General features: G+C 41.2%; 3 protein-coding genes across 3 annotated transcripts in view; 1 reads left to right on the top strand and 2 right to left on the bottom strand.

Moving 5' to 3' along the window:
* Positions 1-5,121: 5,121 nt before the first annotated feature.
* Positions 5,122-11,150, bottom strand: pwwp2b (PWWP domain containing 2B). Its single transcript, XM_030771177.1, has 3 exons — positions 10,958-11,150; positions 6,586-8,272; positions 5,122-5,916 (listed from the first exon to the last, which is right to left on the bottom strand). Exons 1-2 carry the CDS (start codon positions 11,095-11,097, stop codon positions 6,586-6,588), a joined length of 1,827 nt encoding a protein of 608 aa, XP_030627037.1. The 5' UTR covers positions 11,098-11,150; the 3' UTR covers positions 5,122-5,916.
* A 1,179-nt stretch (positions 11,151-12,329) lies between these two features.
* The window catches only part of stk32c (serine/threonine kinase 32C), a 51,172-nt gene continuing 42,069 nt past the window's right edge, over positions 12,330-21,432 (top strand). Inside the window, exons 1-2 of the mRNA XM_030771943.1 lie at positions 12,330-12,342; positions 19,873-19,956. Coding sequence (XP_030627803.1) covers positions 19,875-19,956 — 82 coding nt within the window. The 5' untranslated portion in view covers positions 12,330-12,342; positions 19,873-19,874. The remainder of the gene's footprint in view (positions 12,343-19,872; positions 19,957-21,432) is intronic.
* On the bottom strand, positions 12,716-18,760 carry LOC115810339 (leucine-rich repeat-containing protein 27-like). The gene is made up of 11 exons (XM_030772270.1): positions 18,563-18,760; positions 18,204-18,334; positions 17,984-18,042; positions 17,424-17,576; positions 16,425-16,665; positions 15,852-15,989; positions 15,165-15,270; positions 14,746-14,910; positions 13,894-14,057; positions 13,171-13,297; positions 12,716-12,796 (listed from the first exon to the last, which is right to left on the bottom strand). Exons 1-11 carry the CDS (start codon positions 18,758-18,760, stop codon positions 12,716-12,718), a joined length of 1,563 nt encoding a protein of 520 aa, XP_030628130.1.

Raw genomic sequence — 21,432 nt, 5'->3', positions numbered from 1 at the left:
CTAAATTTTAAAGGAAACACGAGGTTCGATCTTAAACCTCGTATTTCATTACATAACATAAGATGAGCAATCGGATATGTGGGATTTCAGATCCGATATGTGGGATTTCTTGTAAATAACATTCTCTGTCTAAAAATATTATTTAAAAGAGCATTTGTGTGGTAAGAAAGAAGATGAACAGTGTACATGAAAGGAGAGAAGAATATACAAATGGATGGAAAAGAGGTAATAGTCTATCTGATCATGCTTTCCACAAAATAGAGAGATTGTGCAAAGCTTGGGTGGAGATGGAGGTTTCTCCATTACTCAGTGACCTTTTCACATACAACACTACTCAAAATGTACTGGCAGAAATCTGCTGATTAATTTTTGAAATACTATAACACATCCAAGATGTGTAAGAGACAGAAATTCTCCCCATAATGTTACAAAAACCCAGTGTGTTGCAAACCCTTCCCCCCTTTTCTCTGGAGCGAGGGATACCCCTTGGGGAGTTGGGGGGGGGGGCAATTCCCTCTCCTTTACCCTCTCTCTATCTCTGTCTTTTGAACATGCTGACAGATGTTGTTTGTGGCTCGGGGCAGTGCTGTGATGAAGCGGAGGCAGGCTGGGCTCAGTTCATCTCCGACTCTGCTGACACACTTTGGTTTCCTCCACAGGACAAAACCCTCACACAGCGAGGGGAGTCTGCACCGCATGGTAAACGCTCAACCCAAACGACCCTAGCTTTGCAATGGGCCACTGTTTACTCAGTCTGTCAGCTTATGTTAATATTTGAACTTTTTTTTTCTTCTTTCTGAAAGTGTGACATTCTGTCCGTGAAGGGAGGGTTGTGTGTGTATGTATGCATATGTATGCATGTGTGTGTGTGTGTGTGTGTGTGTGTATGTGTGGTAGGGGTGGCAAGCATAGTGGAAGTATACAAATACATATAGTCAAAACAGATGTGAGCACGTATAAAATCTTTGGTTCTTACCAGCTGTCTCTGGGGATATCACTCAATCGCTTCCTGTCATCAAAGGCACAGGACTTGTCTGTAAAGGTCACCCCTCCTCTTTCCCAAAGGATGACGAATCAACACTTCTCTGGCCAACACCCTTGTGTCTCAGAGGGCCAGAGATAACGCCCCTAAAAAGCTCACTGTCATCATGAAACAAAGGCATCTCACTGATGAGGCAACACAGCTTTTTACACTGTTGCACTCTAGGACAAATCACAATGATGAAAAAAATGTGATCAAATTTGCTTGGTTTAATCCTTGAAGAAACAAGTAGTAGGCAGAGAGGTATGTTTTCAAGGTTGTACCATAAGTTGCTCCGAAACATACATTTTGCATTTTACACAAACTTCTCCAAAATATACAAACTGCTCCATATAAATATACAGATATACATATGTGACAGGCATATTAGCAAACAATCCTGAAAGTCTGTCTGGCACAACCAAGCACAGTATGTTCTGGAACTCTCATCTAAAACAGGTATGAAAAGCCACACAATGAAAATTATAATGTCTTAAGATGAAATGAAAAGATGCTGTAAAATAAAGTTAGAATTCCCTTTGAAAAGCATGGCACAGTCATAGGTAATCAATAGTCAATTACAGAGAATTGTGGAGTAAGTAGGTTTAAGCATAACTGACTGCAACAGCCAAGAAAACATTCTGATTCAAGCCTTCCAATCAATACTCTTGATTGGCAAACACGGCTTGGCGTCAGAAAATTTTTCAAGGCAGACAAAGAAGGGGCAGAGAATTCAATATGGGTACAGAGTAACTGCCATGGTTTTGTTTGTACTGTTCAGACCACACCCATTGTTCCTAACCATGTATTGCAAACATTTTGTAAACACTCTATGCCAGTACAATGAGAACGCCAGTCCATATATTTGAGTGACAGTCTCTACTCTACATCTGCTACAAAATAGGAGGGCATTGCTATCTTAAGAGCACACACACATACACACACACACACACACACATTAAACTGCCAGTCTGAGGAGTAGCTAAACACACAAGTAACTCTGAGCCGGTCTGTAATTACAGAAAGCTCTCATCTGGTTTATGAGCCAGCCTTAATGTAATATTACTTCCCTTTGCCAGCAAAACCCACAATCTCTGCTCTAAGTGACTCAGACGAGCTCCGAGTTTAAAATCAAAAGCCCGGACAACAGTGTATCACCAACACAACTCTTAAGATACACTCCACCTAATCAGGTCCTTGATGTTTAGCTGCATCAGCATTTCTATTTGCATGAAACTCAAAACAGCTTCTTTTTTTTTGCTGTAGTTTAACTATGTGTTTCATATAGTAACGGGGCTGTTATTACTCCTTTGGTTTCCCTCTATGTCTGTTCTTCATCAGAGATTATTACAGCTGTACCCGGCATGAAGGCACAGCTCCGGTAATTGTGTTGCGCGTTTCTGCCACGCGTTGCTTTCATGTTGCGTGTATCACGTGTGATCCATGAAGATAGGTATTTCTAAAGAAATGACTGCACAAAGGAATGGAAGCAATATAAAACAAGACATATTTGTTGCTTCTCGGAAATGAATGAGCATGTTAAGTTAAACCAGGTAAACAAAAGGACAGGCACCTCGGCGTTTGTTCTTTCACACGTATCTGAGAAAGAGAAGACAAAAATAGAGGAAAAGATACAGAATGTGGTGGTCATTTTAAGCCTAAAATGAAATATAAACACGAGTAGTTGTCTTTACTTGTGTCAGGATGTACATGGTCAGGTATAATGAAAGGTCATGTTTTGTCTAAGCTCATATGTGTTTTTATAAAAACAGCAAGGACGGTAGACTATCAGGAGGTACCACAACACCTGGAGATTGTGTGTGCGTGCATGTACACACACACGGTCTGGAGAGTCATGAAGCTTGATTTAATCAGTCTCTGCCTCCCTGCTATTAGTCATGACAGATGGCAAGGGCCTGTGTCAGGGAAATGTGGCAAACCAATGTGTCCCTAGACACAGTGTGTTAAGGGACAGGTAATACAGTTGGTCTCATTGTGTGGCCCTTATGAGTAAACATCTTTACCCAAATCTGTGTATTCTGGATGGGGATTACATTAGACTCGAGACAGGCATCGCTCCAAATCTTATTTCTTAAAGCTTTACAAGGATGTACTTTACCTTACAATTAAAGTGGAAACTCTAGAACAAAGGAGATGAAGCGTCTGCCTCTGAGGGAAAAACAGGGAAAAGAAGAAAAGGCTCTGTAAACATGTGCCTGCAGGTTTCTGCAGCTGCCTCACTTGCTCATGATGGGAGTTCTGAAAATGCTGCCTGTCTGCATTCCTTTCCGTAGTTTTAACCAAAAGTTTGGGGTTGTGGAGGGGGGGGGGGGGGGGGGGGGGGATTTGAGTCATTTAACAGTCACTGATCTAGATTCTCCTTCATGAGAGACCTGGAACAGCATAAGGACTTTGCCTTGTGCTTGGGACAGAAAAAGAGTCCCATAAATTTAGAGCCAAATTAAAAAAGATAAAATAAAAAAAAAGTAATTTCTTGAAATACCTCAGCAGTGACAAACTGCTGTAAAAACATTAACCATTTTTGGAAGGGCACTTGAGGATGAGGGAGAGACCTTAATGCGTCTGTGGTGAAAGAACAGAGCGACGAGATGGCGGTTTGTTATGGCAAGACTCTGTGGGGGCAGGGTTGCTAAGACAACACCACAGAATTATCCAACAAGAGATGGTGGCACTGGTGCTTGAAAACAGTAACAACCATTGCTATATCATCCTCTTAGAAACAGCCGAGAAACAGCAACAATTTAACTTCCTCAATCGCAACTGAAAACAATTAACAATGGTTGAGTATGAGTAATTGTTCTTCAAAACGAATCTGTTTCACGCCAAGGACATGTACAGATAAAGAAGGTCACAGTTTTTTTATAAGTGACCTTTTGGAGCAATAACCTCTGGAAAACTGCTGTGACTTTTGTTCTGTGTACACCCAGTATGAGTTAACAACCTCCTATATCGTAGTTCATTTTAATACGATCCGAACTATAACAGCGTACCACTGTTTTTTACGTAACACGGTTAAAGAACATGCCAGCAAGCACAAGTATTGCTTGTATCTTTTATTTTATGTACAGCACATAAGAAAAAGAAAAAAAAAAAAAAAAGCCCACTATTGACCAATGGGGAGTGGCGGACGGCCGCTGTGCTCGCACACACACACACAAACCACCTCACATCTGCAATATCTTCAGTCAAGACACAGATGGGTTAATTAAAAAAAATATATATAGTAAACTGTAAAAAGAGGAAAAATACGGCCACTGAGAATTTTAATTGAAGCTCTAATGTTCAGAGTCCGTGCACTTAGCAGTGAGCTTTAAATATCCCTTGAGCGTCCCCTCCCCCACCACCTTCACAGAGCAGGGACGCTTTAAATTCTCCTGTCCCTAAAGGTCAATCATGCACTCTGTACAGCCAATGGACTAGAATGACTATTTGACTGTGGTTGAGACTGTAGAGAGCCAGAGAAAAAACTGTTTCATACAACCCCCCCTCTCCCACCCCCACCCCCAAACACACACATCACTTTCACACCAGTGTTGAATTCACAGTATCTTTTCAGCATTCCTGTTTGTTTGTTTTTAAAGCTTTAATAAAAGACGTGATGCATAGGATATTACACTTCTGTCTGTTTCTCCAGTGGAACATTTGATAAAGGGGAGGGCAAGGGGAATGTACGATGACAAACCCGAGTAAATGCACGAATACAGTGTACACAACAGTCCCCTGAAAGCTTCTCTTTGTCCATGTCCTCACATACACAAAAAAAGAAAAAAAAAAAAAAAAAAGAAAAAAAAGAAAGAAAGTCACGTCCAAGGCCATGGAACGTCAACCAGGAGGCTTCAGAGATCTCGTCTGCTATTCAGTGCTGCAACTCCAATTAGTGTTTTTTTTTTTTTTCGGTCAATGAGTATACAGCAGGCCACCAAGGTACAGATAAAGTGCTTTTCTTAACATGACACATTAAATAATTAAAGCAAGTACAAATGCACACTGTAGATCATTTTAAACGACCCACGACACATTTCCAAAAAAGGTATTAAAAAAAAAAAAAAAAAAAACCATTATAATACAGTGAAAAGAGAAAATGGTGGACAGAAGATATATTTCTTCAAGGGGACAGAAACCAGTTGGAGAAACACATCCATCTGGTGAAGATGGAGCTACAAACAATGAGTTACTGCATGTAGTAAGACCTACTGATTGATCTCTAGATGCAGAGGATTTCAAAAGAAAGAGAAAAAAACCCCAAAAAGAGTTTCACATTTTCATACTTGAAGAGGAAAGACTGTGGAGTAAGACTTGTCATTTGTAATTTGTGTTTGTTTGTTCTGTTTATTTCAGCACCCGATAAGGATGGCACTGGGGTTGAACTAAGCCGACGCAGCTCTCCGTCAGAAATTCATCTGTGGACGTGAGCCATTTTACTAGCGCATAGAGAAGGAGAGAGAGAAGGACCCTTCAGTAAGAAAACAGCAGCAGTGAGGAGATCTAACAGGACTGTTTAAAAAACAAACAAACAAAAAAAGCAGTTGCCTTGAGTGTTTCGCGAATAATAAATACATTCGGATTTATAGTGTTGAGCTACTCGTTCTAATGAAACATAAGTCCTAGACAGAGACAGAGAGAGAGAGAGGAGAGGGGGGTGTGAAGAGGAGGAATTCTTCTGGGTAGTGTTTGAGATGCCCCCAACAGGCCCTCCTTGCTCCCAAACCCAGTCAGTCAGCTCCTCAATGGAAGGCCATTTTCCTCCAGCAATGTGAAAAAGAGCCTTCACTCATAATATCCGTGGCAACCACAGGCACTCTCTCTCCCACGAGGATGCTTACAGGAAGTGTGAGCAGACCCCAGAATGACAGCTATTCTTCAGACCTCAGACTCTTCAGAGAGAAGAAAGAGACAAACAGAGATTAATGAGCAAATAGTTTAGCCTAGACAGACATGTATTTGTTACTATGGGGTACTTGGTGACTATGGTACTGTTTGACATGGGTGATTCTTCTGTAAGGGGAACAGTATCTGATCCTCCTTAAGAGGTGGGCAGATGACAAACAAGGACTAGGTAAAGTTCAGAGCATAAAGGCAAAATGACGCCATTAGGAAAAAACACTGAAATTGTACAATGACTAGGACCTCAGGCATCAAAAAGACAAAAAACAGCTGTTTAACAGCCCACAGACGTGAATTCCAGACAAAACACAGTCTAATCATGCCTAAAAATGGCCAAGAGGAAAGTCAGCAGTCCAAACACTAGCAAAGGGAGCGCTAGGTCACCCTAGGCCAATATTTAACTTACAGAAATGTCAGATCCTCAGCTAACATTACCAACATGGCAACATCGACTGTAACAGAAACCAAGGGAACTGACAACTGATTCAAAGTAAGAACAAATTAACCATGGTACATTTGGCTGATCCAAAAACAATACCACCGCATTATTTGTCACAGCAAAGGGTATGATTTGAAAACAAAAGGGAAAACACACTGCCTAATACCACATAACATTCAGTTCTAAAAGAAAGAAAGAAAGAAAAGAGTTCAGTGCTCACCTATGTCTCGCAGTGTGACAGCAAAGAGGTGATTTCAGGGCCCATGTGACCGACAGCCTTGGCAGCCTCGACAATAGCCCTACGATACATCCCTTTCTTCTTACGATTGAATCGCAACCTGAAAAACTCACGGAAGGGTGAGAGTTTTGCGACGGACAGCTGGGAGGTGGTGGGTGAGCCAAACCAGGACACCTTTGCCTCAGGCCAGGGCGCCTCACATTCACCCTCCTCCCTTCGACTACCACTGATGCTCAAGATCCGTGCCGGCCACCAAGGAAATCCATGGATCTTCCCCCATACCACATCCCCAACTGTCACTGCATGACCCTCCTCTGTCACACATTTGGTCATACTGCGTGTATGTAGTCGCACTGTAAGCGGTGGAACAGTTTTGCCCTCTCCTCGTGAAGATGATGAAACGGATATGTCATCTCCCGGCGCTAGGTCACACAGTTCCGGTGATGTTCCGTCTGAGCTGAACGATTTGGATTCATCTAGGCTGTCGCTGCTGCACACCGACAGGCTCGATGAGTCCGCCTTCCTCTTCCGGAAGTTGATTAGCAAGGTCAGGTCACCGTGCCGCTCAGCCTCCTCCCCTGAACTGCCTGACCAAAGCTCAAGAGAGTTCTTCTCTCCTGAATCGTCAGAGTGTGGCAGCCCGGAACCTGGAAGTCTCGGACTGCGTCTTCGGGTCCCTCCTACCAACTCTGCCTCGTATAGAGAGTCGTGGTCATCACCGTCACCGCGGGACCGTAATCGGATTTTAGGTGATGGGATGTCCTGGCCATCAAGCATGGGCTTTGGTAGCTTGAGTTTGGGAATGGACACAGTCAGGCCAGTTCTTATTGGGTTAACGGGAGAGCGCAGGTCTTTCTGAGACTCGCGACTACCATCACGTTCACCGAGCCCGTTCTGGATTAGCTGTTTGGGGCAAAAGGGTTTGACAGACCCGTGTACTCTTGAAGGGATCTTCATGACCTCACCTTTTCCTTGTGGGGTGCTGTAAGAGATCTTGATGACAGGACTATGAGGAACAACGTCCCCCCCAGGAAACTTCTCCTCTTCCTTCTTGTCTTTCCGGAAGCGTTTGCTGTCGTAGCTAGGCATATCCTCCCGTCTTTTACACTCTTTGTTAGCATCTCCATCAATCTTCTTCTGGTTCTTTGCAGTTGTCTCCTTGGCATCATCACCACCCTGTGGAGCATTTTCTTTACGGGATGTCTTGGCCACTGTAGACCCATCCTTGCTGTCCTCATCACTATTCAGTGTGTTCTTGCACTTCTCACAAAGCACCTGTCGCGGTCGTAAGCGGATAGTGCTCATGGTCATTTGGCCTGGCTCTCGAGTTCGTCTCTTCTTCCTCTTAATTGGACGAGGAGGAGGTTGGGGTACCCACTGGCTGTAGGTGTGTCGAACCCACATGGGCTGTGGGAAGGGTGCACCCTCAAAGTATGGAGGGTAGGGTGCCTGACCTGCAGGCACAGGGATGGGCACAGGGGCGGGCACAGGGGCAGGCACAGGGGCAGGAGGGTTCTTGTCAGGGAGGCTATTTTCATCCTTTGGTTGCGGTGCCATCTGACTCTGGGGTTTAGCACCAGGCTCTTCGCTCTGAACTGCGCAATCCTGTCTCGATACGAGAGATTCCTCTGTTTTCCCTACAACATCAGGCAGGCAGAACAGCCCAGTTCTTTAGAGGGAAGGAAAGAGAAAAAGAAAGAGAAAAACCATCAACCTACTGACAATGTGAAAAATAATACAACCTTAAGCATGCAAATATACACAAAATCTCAAACAGAAATGGTACTACTCAGTACAACACTCCTACAGTTGTTGTTCCCCCTAAAAATCAGCGAACATTGTAAAAAAACAAAAAATCCCATATCACTGTATATTCAAATTATAGTCTGATCCTCTATAATGTCAGAATTATGCAATAAGACATGTTCAAAGAACATTCTTTCAACAACTATGTTGCAACACTCAGCATACGATTCCAAGAATTTCCAGGAATTTAAATATGACTACAAGCATGTCTAATTGTGGCTCATGAGCAGTAGGAAATCAGGTTTCAATGCCTCATGTAATCGTGAGGAAAGCTGGCCATATTTTTTTTTCCTAACGAAAGGCCTACGAGCATTGCCAAAAAGGCCAATATCATGTACTAGTTTTTGCAGTGAATTTTGTCCCTATGAAACAGAGAGGAAATAACTCAGGTAAAACGTAGGCCTAGCTATCATACTTAGGCCTAAGTCTATAAACAGTAGTAGCCTATTAATGACACTAGGCTGTGTTTATTTGGCAATTTTTATTCAGACAAAAACATGACAACATGAAAACAATGACAATTAACATTGCCTGCTCACTGTCTAAGGACATTTCTTTTTAACATGGAAAGATACAGAGAGGCATTGGGGAAAAGTGCGTAAGTAGGCCATTGTCTTTGTCTAAGGGTGCTAGACCTCAAGTGTGTTTGCTGTACTTGAGTCCAAAAATAAAGTCACACATTTCCTTTGTGCTGTGGACATATGGAGCCAGAGGGTACTGGGTTAGAGATTTTATAAAGCATCTGTGGCCAAGGCAGTAACATGGCTGTGCTGTGTCAGAGGCAGCAGACAAAGAAGCTGACAGGGTGCCCCGGAACACCCCCCACCACAACCCCCAATTCACTGAACAAAAACAATCCAATGAGTCACCAGGGACTGAGAACAGGAGAGCCAGGAGATTCTGTTGTTTTCATATCCCTGTCTGATATTTGATTGTGTGGGGACCACTCATTAAAGCCAATAAAATGGTCCTACAGGTATAAGCAGGTGTTCCCTTGAGCCATAAACCACGATTATTTGAAGGTTTAGATCAGAGTAAGGAAGGGGTGGGGGGTGGGAGGGGAGAAGCTTAGAGACTGTTCAAGAATTCCCTGGCCCGAAAACGCAACAATATGACACTCTTCATGTCAAAAGACCCTGACACAGAGTACAAAAAGAACAAACAGTCCAAGGTTTGGCCACGAACAAGGACAGATCTAGTGTCCTTCAGTGAGTCAGTGAAGTCACTTAACATCACAAACACGATGTAACAAAGTTGTGAATCTAGGTAGAGTAGCAAATGATTACATAACATCTGAAACACAATACGTTGAGAAACGCAGTTTCACTCCAGTAATCAACCCAACTTCCACAAAATGGACAGGGTCAGGAATGTCATTGGACAGGCTTTATTTTCCTGTATTCTTGCAGTATTTCTTTTGAGCTTGAATGTCTGTTTCTCTGTGAGAGGAAAAGCTGGCAAGATGCAGCACTGCTATAAATATACATCAAGCCATTTAGAATAGCCTACACAGTAAAGCAAACAAGACACAAGGCACGTACATGTGACGGCACATCTGACACAGACTAAGTCATGAGACAAAAATTTAAGTAAGACGGAATGTGAGTTCAACTTTACATTACAGTGCAATACAAACACTTGACCTAAAAAAATATTAAATGGTACTATAAAGATGAAGGGGGTCACTCCCAGCGGAGGACAAGCTTTGTCAGACAGAAAGACAGGAATTGTCCTATAACATGACAGATCATTCGAGAGAATGGGAAGGATGATCTATCACTGAAATCATAACCTCATATTAAGCACCATCCATTGATAAAAAAAAAATACCACTGACAGCCTTAAAGCTGAGTAGCATTGTGGAGTAACTGGGGTGCACATCTTACCCACAGCTATACCTACTGCGAGAAAATGCTGATTACAGTCAAAGGGGAATAAAATGGCTGCCTCTAGAGAAAATGATTCAGTTTAATTCTGGTTCTAAATATATATAACCTGGGGGTTGTGCTCTAGCTGCTCATCCAAAGCTACAACAATGAGAAATGGCCTTCCATATAAGAACACTGGCCATGTAACAAACTACATTAAGTGACAAGAATTACAGACTGATTATAATTACTTGAAAGCTTTGCGATGTTGTCTGCTTGTGTTTCAAGCGATACAAATGAACTCTTGATGATCCTTCATTTCTCAACAGCACTGAAACAGCTAACTAGTTAGCATAGCAAGCTAACCACAAACCTAGCTGACAGGCTAGCAAATGGCTAACTAGCTAACCAGTTAGCTTCAGAACTGCAGCTAACCGTTTGATAATCAGTTGCAATGTAAAGCACAGACCGCGGGATTGGTTGATAATTCCTAGTGCTGGCAACCATACACGGTTCATTCATTCATTTGCGGTAACGGTTTGATTTGGGATGAGTTCTATTGTGTTAATTCCAGGCCCTGGTTATCTTCAATTGGCCTCCTTCACTGCAGGCCCCCAGGGTAACTGTCCATTCTTAAAATACGCTTCATATTTCAAAACAATGTTAAAAGTCACACTCACTTTTTGTTGCAATCAAGTAAAATCCCTGTGTAGTTCTTCTCTCGGTACGTAAGTGTCACCACGAGTGTGTCGTTAACTATTTGATCGATGGTCACTGGAATCCGGGAGCCGGCCCGCAGCTCCTCCGACACAGCCTCCATACTTTCCGAGTTGAGGTGTCCGGGTTGGCGCTGCTCGATCCCGGCCGCCAGAGCCACGGTCGCGTCGGCCTAAGATCCAACTCCCCTCTCTTAGCGAGCACCGGGAGGCTACAGCAGGGCAAGGAATGACGCCATCAACCCCGCCAAGGCAATTACAACACAGCCACCAGTGGTGACGTCACAAAGAAAAACGAGTGGAATCCTGACACATTTTGGCCTATTTCGGGTACATTTGAAATACTCTGAAGTTTTTTTGGATTAATATTCTACAGGATTTAGTAGAACACTGCAGATTTTGTGTAGAACCACACGATTTGCCTCTTTTTGATAAAAACTTAAAGGCTTTCTACCTCCACCAGACTTCATACAGAATCCTAAAGGTTTATGTCCCCTCATTAGTCCATTTTCAAATGTTTGAAATCCATAAAGGCTGTGTTACTTTACAGTGTAAAATGTAAATAATCTATGTTCCCCTGTGGTTAATTCAGTGCAGTTTTGCTGTGTTAGAATAAGCACCTCTTTTGTTGTGTGGAGAGAATGGTGAGATGCCTAATCTTCGCCCTCTCTGTATCATAAGACAAATGATAAGTGTGAACTGATTTGCTCAAATGATTTTTTAACTATTTCCATCAGCTTTTAGCCAGTTTGGATGCATGTTTAATAATGCCACAAAAGGGACGTTTTCTAAGAACATTCTGACATAACACGCTAACACAGAACTGAGACAGACTGTGGTTTTCCACTTCCCTACAAAAGGGTCACACAAAGATCTCACTGATGATTCCACATGCTGGCTTTGTTAGTTGTTCTTAATCAAACTCATCAAAAAACTTCCTGTAATGCAGGGTACAGTGACAGACCTCTGAAACAAGAGTATAAAGAGATGCACTTTGATAACATATGTTAGACGACAAAAAACTGTACAACAACCTTACTCACAGTGACACCCACAACAACTTTATTCATCCTCATTGTAAGGGTTCAGTAATAACAAACTGATTTTTGGGTCATTGAAATTAGACACTAAAGAGAGATCAAAGAGAATTTGACCACTAAAATCAGTAATCACTGAATTTGATATAATTAAGACATAAGCCCTGTTCCTAAAATGGCTGACAAACATAATTGTGTAAGAAAAAAGCATGATCAGACAGGCGCCACACTGTGGCTGAATGAAGAACACACTCATAAGATTTCATAATGTATTGGGCAGTCAGCAGGCTAAAGTAAGGACAGAACCTAAACACTTTAGCATAAAAACAGATTTAGGTTAGTGTTATGTTACAGTCACCTCTGGCATGTGTGTGTTTGGTGATGGCTGCTAATGTGTTAATGGAACAGGTGCCTGGGTTATGTCCTTCTCCCAGTCTATGGAAACTGTACTTGTTTTATTGACTTGCGTGAAAAGCAATAACCATTGAGAAAGGGTGTAAAAGATTGTGTAATCTTGAGTCTAAATGGGTGAGAGATTAGATTCCAGTTCTTAAGGTTGCAAATGCATCTGTAACAGTTTATTACTACTATTTTTATTGGTGTCCTTTTGCACAGTACTGTAACACTTTAGAGAGAAAAAAACTCAGTATCCATCTTTTTATTTGTCATAACATCTTGGCAAATTCTACCCAGTAAAAGCAGTAAAGCGATACTCCAGGTCTCTTCCATATTTTTTCTGTGTGACCTCACTCTGCAGTTTTTTCACCTGAACAGGAAACAAAGGAAAATGTTGGATGCAAAGTTAGATTGACTGTCACCACATCGTCTACTCCAAGGGAACATTATAATAATTCTGTTTCTGCTCCTCTGAGATGATGTTGTATAGCACACAACATTTACAGGTCTTGTTATCGGATATTTTCAATTCAGTTAAGGCCGTCTTTTCATCTGTGGCATAAAAATTGTTGACAAGTACTACGTTGTAGAGAGGACAATCCAAATCAGATTATATCAAAAGTAGTAACTATGTGCAGGACATACCATATTAAAAACATAAAATCTAAAGTCATTAATCATTGTCACAGACACAAGTCAGTGACTGTGTGGTCTGTCTATGTAAATCCAAATGCAGGGACATACCTCTTCCATTTCCCTTTTGGCAGCTTCTGTTTCCTCCCTAGCAGTTCCTTTGGATTTTCGGCGCCGTTGCTGCATCATCTGGACATGACCCTGTATACGCTGCTCCAGCTCACGATCCCGGGCAGCTCTGAGGTTACACAAGTCAAAGGTCAACTAGATGTTAATTCAGTTAACTCCTATGTAATGCAATACCTTCTGTGCTTTTCAATGAAATCTGACACCGCCAAAACCACACTAAAAGGACTATTAGATATCTAATGCCAGTGGCTAACCATTTAACAAAGCTACAGAATATTATTATAAGCTCTGAGATAACAGTGATAGTGCAGTTAACAGTGCTGAGAAAAAAAGAAAATCAGTGTGTCCCGGAAGTGTTCATTAAATAACAGAATTTCCTAGCCTACTCAAACCAATCTTTCTGGCCTCTGCATCTTTATGTAATATACTTGATTCAACTCATTAACCTCTTAATGATTCAGCCAGGGAATCAGAATTAACTACAATGCTACCAGGAGGGACAGGAGAGCTTCTAAGACAGGACTGGGTGACTCAGACCTGGCTAATAAATTAGTCTAGAGAACAATGTACTGTATCTTTCTGCCTGAGCCACTAGATGTCCCCATATACTGTTGAACAGTCAATTCCATATTTTAATGACTGCAAACAACAAAGCGTCTATATCAGACATTTGTTAATGAGCTTTGATGATGTATTGTGAGCTACCTGGACTCATCCACCTCCCTGCGTGACCTTAACGACCTCTGTTTCTGCTCTGTCTCTGATTCCTGTGAGACACCCTGAGTAGCACTCTGTGAAGTGTTGGACTGGACTTTGCTCTTATTATCAGAACAAGATGTCTCTGTGGCATAAGGTATGTTCTTCACTCCCTGAAAAAATAAAAACAACAACAAAATCAACATTATCTCTTTATGTTAAATCACTAAAATGTCATCTCTGCTTACAGTCATACAATGGCTTCAAAATATACACAATGAGGCAAGCACTTGAAATTATACGTGTTCATTTTATAATGCTCACACACATACTGAGGAAAGTAGAAAGCTAAAACTGTTGTGTGTGGCTATAAAGAAAAATAAATTTCTCAAAAGTAAATCCAATTAGGATTGCAATAATTGAATTATGTGGAAGAGCGCTGGCCCCTGTGTTTCTATTTTGATGCCAGCTTTTGCTGTTGGTTAGAAGCACCCATGAAAGAGTTTAAAAAATCCCCTTAGAAACATTCAGTTCTCAAATATAGTCTTTTCTGTGGTTTCTTATGCAGTTAGTGGACTTACACAGATTTGCTAAAACTGAGGAAGTAAACAATTTTTTCCATAACAGTGTCAAGTAAGCCCTAATGAGTAACTCTGTGTGAATAATGGAAGTTAAGAATGGAGACTCTATCTGGTCATCAAGACTGCAACTGGATCATTTTGATCCTGGTAACTAAAGTCTGGTTCTGAGTACTAAGAAATTTGAAAGTGGGTTGTATGAGTAGTGGATAGTGACAATGGACAGCTCCAGTAATGGATTTTGTTTTGTGGTTTTATCTTTGGCGGGTGTATGTGTGTTTACCCATTGGGCTTGTGCCTTGTCCCTGGTCGAGTGTGACTGTTGCAGTACGATTGACTCTGCGCATCTCATACACACTGTGCTCTCACTAGCTAGCCCTTTTCCTGTCTCCAAATGGGCCAGTCTCAGCGGGGAGTCTGAGCAGCAAGACTCGATTTTTCTCAGAGACTACACACACCAGAAACAGCGAGAAACACTCCAGTCAGAATGTCCATAAGACTATACTCAGACTACATTATTTATCATGAGCCCTGGCTGCTATTGAATATTGGTTAACAATTTATACTTGCAATAAATTGCTTATAAATAAACTGTGTTCTATGTTATCATTTGTTGTGTTGAACTTTTTGTTGACCAGGTTTTGCCTCAGTGTTAATTTTATGAATAAACAGAAATGTACATGAAATGAAGAGCTGTTGTACCTCCTCTCTCTTTTGTCGCTCTCTCCTGTCCTGCTTGCGCTCTAGAGTTTTCCTCTTCTGCAGGACCATGGCTTGATTCCTCCATTCATGCAACAGCTCCTGATCTCTGAAAGGGAAAAGAGCAAAGAAAAAAATTCCACTACCTCAGCACTTTCAATATTCATCTGAAAAACTACAATATACAGATGGTTTCCACTTATTTTGTTTCGTGTTCTACAACTGTAATATGATTTGACTGGAATACCAGTAGGTTAGTCCAATGGGATTTTAACTTGGACTCTCTTTACGTACCCCTTATTGGCTTTGGAAGACACAAATTTTAACTCCCTCCCTTTGCTGAATTTGATGAAATTTGACACAATACAGCCCTGCTTTCTGAAACTGCAAGGAAACTTGAGGTAAAAGTTCTACCCTTTCCTGGAATTTTGTAGAACTAATAGCTTAATCTAAAAATGTTTGGGCTAAAAATAAGGATTCAGCTGACACCATCTGCTGAACTGCTGTTAGGTCACATTTCTCTCACTCACTTTTCTTGTTTTTTTTTTTTTCCTCACCAGCAAAAGCACGAACATGCAATCAAAAATACCTATGTTTGTTTTGTACTCTCCTCATTCTCCTCTGCTCTGTTCAAATTATTATTATACTTTTTTCCTGTCAGGGAGATAAACCTAGAAAGCACTAGCTTACTTCCGCCTTTGCTCGAGAATGGCTTGCTTTTCCTTGAACTCCTTCATGGCAGCTAGTTTTCTCTCCTCTGATTTCTTCCAATACTGACAATCAAAAGGGGGGAGCTCTGGGACTACTTCTTTAATTGAAACTATTTTCCTGCATAACACAAACGAAAAAAAAAGGGATTTCTCTCTTTCATGGCAGCTACTGATGGTGTGTATTCCTGTAGATTTGTTTTTAAATAAATATTCTCTTCATGGTGTGTCTTGGCCCAAAGGTACACAAAGAATATAACATAATACAAAGAAATGTTCCAGTTAAAGACACTAGGCTGGTATCCTTGCTTTCTCAGATACAGAGGGTCACGACTTAAAAGCACTTCTACTGTGACCTGGTCTGATCTCATTCGATTCTCCATAAGGATGAGTAGTATGTAGCATATGCTCAGACTCTGTGATTATTCTTTAAATGCGTATTTAGAGCTATGCCATCGGATCTCACCACAATCTCAACTAGATGAAGCTTTTTGTTATTAACTGTTATTTTTAAAACCCATTTCCCTTTTGTGTCTTCAATTCTTTTATTTCATACCGCTGAAGAGAGGGAGGAGGGTGTTTTTTGTGGGATCTGTTGCCCTCTGCTGTCCTGGGGTAATCTAGCAGTGGGAGGGTAAGTATGCTATATCCTAAATCTGCTCTGTCCATCTGGATCATCTTCTGTTTGAGCTCCTCAAAGCGTCGCAGGTCACGGTCTGATGCCTCTTCACACAGATCCAGACTGGACTTCTCCAGCTCTGACAACTGCAGCCTCTCCACAGGGGGCATCTCTGAGACTGGGAACAAGCCAGAGTGACTTCATATGCAAATGTATGCAGCTAGTGGGTACAGGCTTGGCAATACATAGATGTGACCTCTGAGGTCATCGCTGAGCAATTTTTGAGCTGAGCAATTCAAAGTGCTTTTCTTGCTCCACAGAAAGCGAATTATGGCAAGCTTTAATTCTGACAGTGAGTACACTGTACAATAACAAAATGTGACATAATTTAATAGAAAAAGATGGGAGTTTCTATTTTTTTATGTTGTGATCCTCAGGAGGGTATAAGGCACAGCAAAAACATCATTAATTTTCCAGTTACTAGAAGTTAACCACTTTCTCTTACTTGAGTAAAATTCTCCACAACTAAACAATAATTAAAAATGCATCCCAGAGATTGTTTTGAGATTTTTTATTTTAAGTTTGACTTTAACGCTGGCTAGCCTGATTTGTGCCGTAAAAGCTGATCACGCAGGACGACAGTAGATGAGAGAGGTTATCGATCATTTTCATCTGGCTAAAAATATTGCAGCGTCGCGCTGCGCCACAAGTCAGCTGAACCGCACACTGCATCTCCAAGGGAACAGAAGTCACACCACTGAAGTGGAACCAGGGCACGGAGCTATTTTTGAGGCAGTCCGTCCTTTTTATGCATAGCCACAGATGGTAGAGGACGCATTCCGCAGACACACCCGCACACACACACACACACACACACACACATACACATCGGTATCGTATTTTTCAACCTCAGCTGACAGACCTACACTTTCTTACCTGGGTGAGAGGTGCGCACACTGAGGGGTCGTTCAGCCATAGTGCTCCGAAGAAACTGGAGGATGTATGGAAGACCCTGTTCCACAACCTCCTGTGGTGGGAAGGAGATGGGGCAAAGCCTGAGACTCAGGGCTTTCAAACAGATCAAATGACCTGAAATGAACAATATGAAAATTAGAAAAAAAAAAAAAGACCTTCGGCTTACTGTGTTATAGACCAACCAAACAGACGGGCCCCACTCCATTAAATATCCGAATTATTTTGGAATCCAAAAGAAAAAGTTGTATTTGTATGTGCAGTTTTGCAAATACCGTGTTAACCGTGACAACAGTATGACTGTAGAGGGTTATGGAAAATACCCCGAAAATTAACCCATGCTAAATGTAACATGAAATTTAATATAACAGTATATAATCCCGAGTAGGCCTATATATCCTGAGTGATAGCAACACAATCAGCATTCATTGCAGTAAAAGCAATTATGAAACCACCCCAAACAGCGCTGTTGTGTTGTAGAGAATGAAAGCAGAATAACACTGAACAGAGATCTCTGAGTTTACCCAACTCCGGCGGAAGCTCTCTGATAGGATTTCGTTCAAGCAACAGCGTTCTCAAGTTTCTATGAAGATGATGAGATCGTGAATTTTTCTTTACATTTATGACATGAACAACCGTTTAGTTAAAAAATCAAGCAACAAACTATTGTTATTAAATATAAGTTAACAACTGTCTTTGTATTTGAAATAGACTGACAGATGTAGTGCCAGCAGTTTTCAGTACCGATGCTGGCCGATGTTTGGAGGAAGATGGGTGAGCTGGTTGTTCCGTAGGTCCAGCCAAACCAAATTGGGTAGACTTCTGAACAGAGTATCTGGAAGGGAGTTTATCTCATTTCCTTCCAGATACAAATTCTTGGGAGAAGAAAGCAGTGAAATGAAAGGAGGATGTTTGTTCGATTACCACCATATAAAGTAACGGTGAAACATATTTAAAGCTTATTTGAGTAATCCTCACCACCATTAGCCTACTGTCAACGTTACGGTTATCACCCCCCAGTACATGCATCATGGCCATATAATCAATAATAATGAAAGTAAAAAACAAAACAAAACAAAAACAATAGTCACCAGTTAGCTTACCTTCAGTTTAGTCATTTCCAGAACAGAATTTGTTATGTCTTTTAAGCCCCTTCTACTTAAGAAAAGAGTGTCGGATACATCTGTGACATGGTTGGCCGTGTTGTTTCCGTTTAGAAGACATACTGACTCTGTCTCCAAGTTGTCACCAGCATCAAGGCTTAAGTGAAGATCATTAATGTCCTCCTCTTGAGATGTCATGTTTTTTTCGTTTTATTTCGGTTTATTTAACTCAGCTCAAATATGCCATGATCTTGGTGGGTTTGCTAAGTCACTCATTTCTGTTGTCTTCAGATTCGATGAAAACAACCTCGGATCTAATATTATCAAACTACTATTCAGTAGTAAAGGAATACGTTCACTTTCTACGACTATTACACGGTTTCACATTGCTGTAAACACTAATCACATGTTAACCGGCAACTCAAGGAAGCGTGATGTTGTCAACCGTTTCTATGGTGACACTTCATTGAAAGGGAAACAAAGACTACGGCATGTGGTAAAGGCCAATATTAGTCCCTACTCAATAAATTTTACAGTAGCAAAGGCAGAGGTTGAAGACAATGAATAGGCTACTGATAATTGTCATCACAGTCTGAAATGACTTGTCTTCATGCTTTTTACCTGTACGGACTCAAAATATTTGTTAGAATAATGACTTAATCAAGCAAATATTTATTTATCGCACGTTTTGGGATAGCTCGATGTTACCTTTTGTAAGACAACTAAATTACTCAGAAACAGTAGGAAAAAACCACAAATTTCACGGTAACTTCAGCAATATCATTCCACTTTTAACTGATTATTCAGGGGAGGGTTACAAGAAGGTAAAGCGTTAATACATTCTGCGATCTAGCGCCACCCATCACCTAATTAAATTCACAATGACTGAACTCCGCAGGCGATATCATTCCCTTAAAATTAAATATTTCAGCAGTTCTGCAAGCTCAGTAACTCGGAGGAGAGAGGATACGTATGTGACACGCGTGACACAGCTCGAGCTACGTCGGTACCGTACAGTGCTGGTGTAGGAAGGCGATATGAGCATAAGTCATTGAGCAGAGCTTTAACAAAACCCGACAGCCCATCCCTGACTTTACTGACTTTATTTCGGTCTTTCGGTGATACGTTATTTCGTTCCCTTTAATTACTCTCCAGTATTGACTGGTCTGGTGTTTGGAGTAAAACAAAGTCCGAAAGAGAGACTGAAAGGAACATTTCTTTGCGTGAAGCGATGCTCTTCACAAGCTTGTAAGCGGCAACACAGCAGTTAGTTTTACACCAGGCGAGGAATGCCATCTGATTTCGCGCATCAATGTTTCACTGGGGCAAGTGGAAAAAGAGGATGGGTGCTAATAGTTCTTCCAAGAGACCGGTCTTCGACGAGAAAGAAGATGGTAAGAGTCAACTACTGTTATCTGTTTAACCATTTTCGACTGAATGAGTGATTCCGAACAACGCCGACTTCATATTTGGGAAGGCACGTGTGCTCAAGTTCCCCGCAGGTTTTTGGCAGCAACAAAACACTGTTTTACCCAACACTTACAGCTCCGTGCATGCAAATTTTTGTAATGGAAAAGCGGAGATGGTGATGTCAAAAGGCTGAATTACACCAACGGTTGTATCTCTAGCACACAGATTAATTAGTCCAGATGTAACTCTGTTCTGAGTTGTTGCATACGAAAACCTCTTGTGTCCTTTTAACATTATGTAATGTAAATTTCTTATCAGTCAGCTCATAGTAAAGGGCCACAGAACGTGTCAATAACTAGTCAGTTTGGTGAAACGGTTCACTATTTCTTGTTAATATTTAAATACATCTAACGGAATTACAAGTGGATCAGTTTTGTAGCACTGTAGATTATTATTTTAAGTAGTCCCGCAGATCTTTGAATGGATGGATGTGTGGATGGGGAATACTGCGGATATATCTGAAATCTTTTTTTCTAGCCTATGGCTTCCACTTAAAAGAGATTATACCAAATTATCATGCTTACATTACAGGGACAAAAATATGCCAGTTCTCCCATTATTTAAACTGACTAATTAAGAAGGATTATGGAAATCTGAGGAAATCAACCCACTTAGCCAGCACGTGGAGATGAATGACAAATCTTTAACTTTTTGTTCAGGGATCTAGCCTTACGTGTGTTGACATGCTGGGTTATCTACCAATGCTTTATCTCATCTTGAGTAAGATTTGGACAGGCATATGTGTCTGTTATGAATCCATCTTAAATTCCCAAAATGAGGTCAGTCCAGTGTAGAGTTAGAGTCATATGCCCTGACAGGAGAGGGGTGGAGGGGAATGAGAGTAATGACCCATTTAGTTACAGTTCTGTTTTCACTCTGTACCATAATGCAAGCCTTTCAGTATGCTCATTCAGTTTGATAATTCAAGTTAGAACTGGTCTCGTGTTGTAAATATCAGGTATTTCAGTGAACTGATTTTAAGACTAACAGATGGGAGCTGATAGGGTCGTTGCCTTGAGGCTTAATGCATTTTGACTATGTTTCTAATCATAACCGAACTGAGATTACATAGACAACAAAGACCTCTTATCCACATATCTTTCATCTTTTTCTCTGTTGTGTGTACTCACATATGTACTCAGCCATAATCTATGTGAATAAGAAGAACATAACAGGTGTGCTCTTTACTTTGATGCCAGAGAGGATTTCTCATATTAACTTTGGAAAATAATCAGTTTGCCATTGATGGGGTCTTTGATGTTGTGTGAGTAAAACAGAGATGTACACTTCAGCTTTCACAAATGAAAGAGGAAAAAATGAAAGAAAAGTGTATATGTGCGTGTGAGATAGAGATAGAGAATAAGAATTCTTTTAGAAAACTGCACTGTAGCACACCACTA

This window comes from Chanos chanos, chromosome 4 (genome assembly GCF_902362185.1).
Source record: "Chanos chanos chromosome 4, fChaCha1.1, whole genome shotgun sequence".
Taxonomy (NCBI): Eukaryota; Metazoa; Chordata; class Actinopteri; order Gonorynchiformes; family Chanidae; genus Chanos; species Chanos chanos.
Note: the sequence above shows the minus strand (reverse complement) of the source record. Positions and strands in the feature narration are given on the sequence as shown.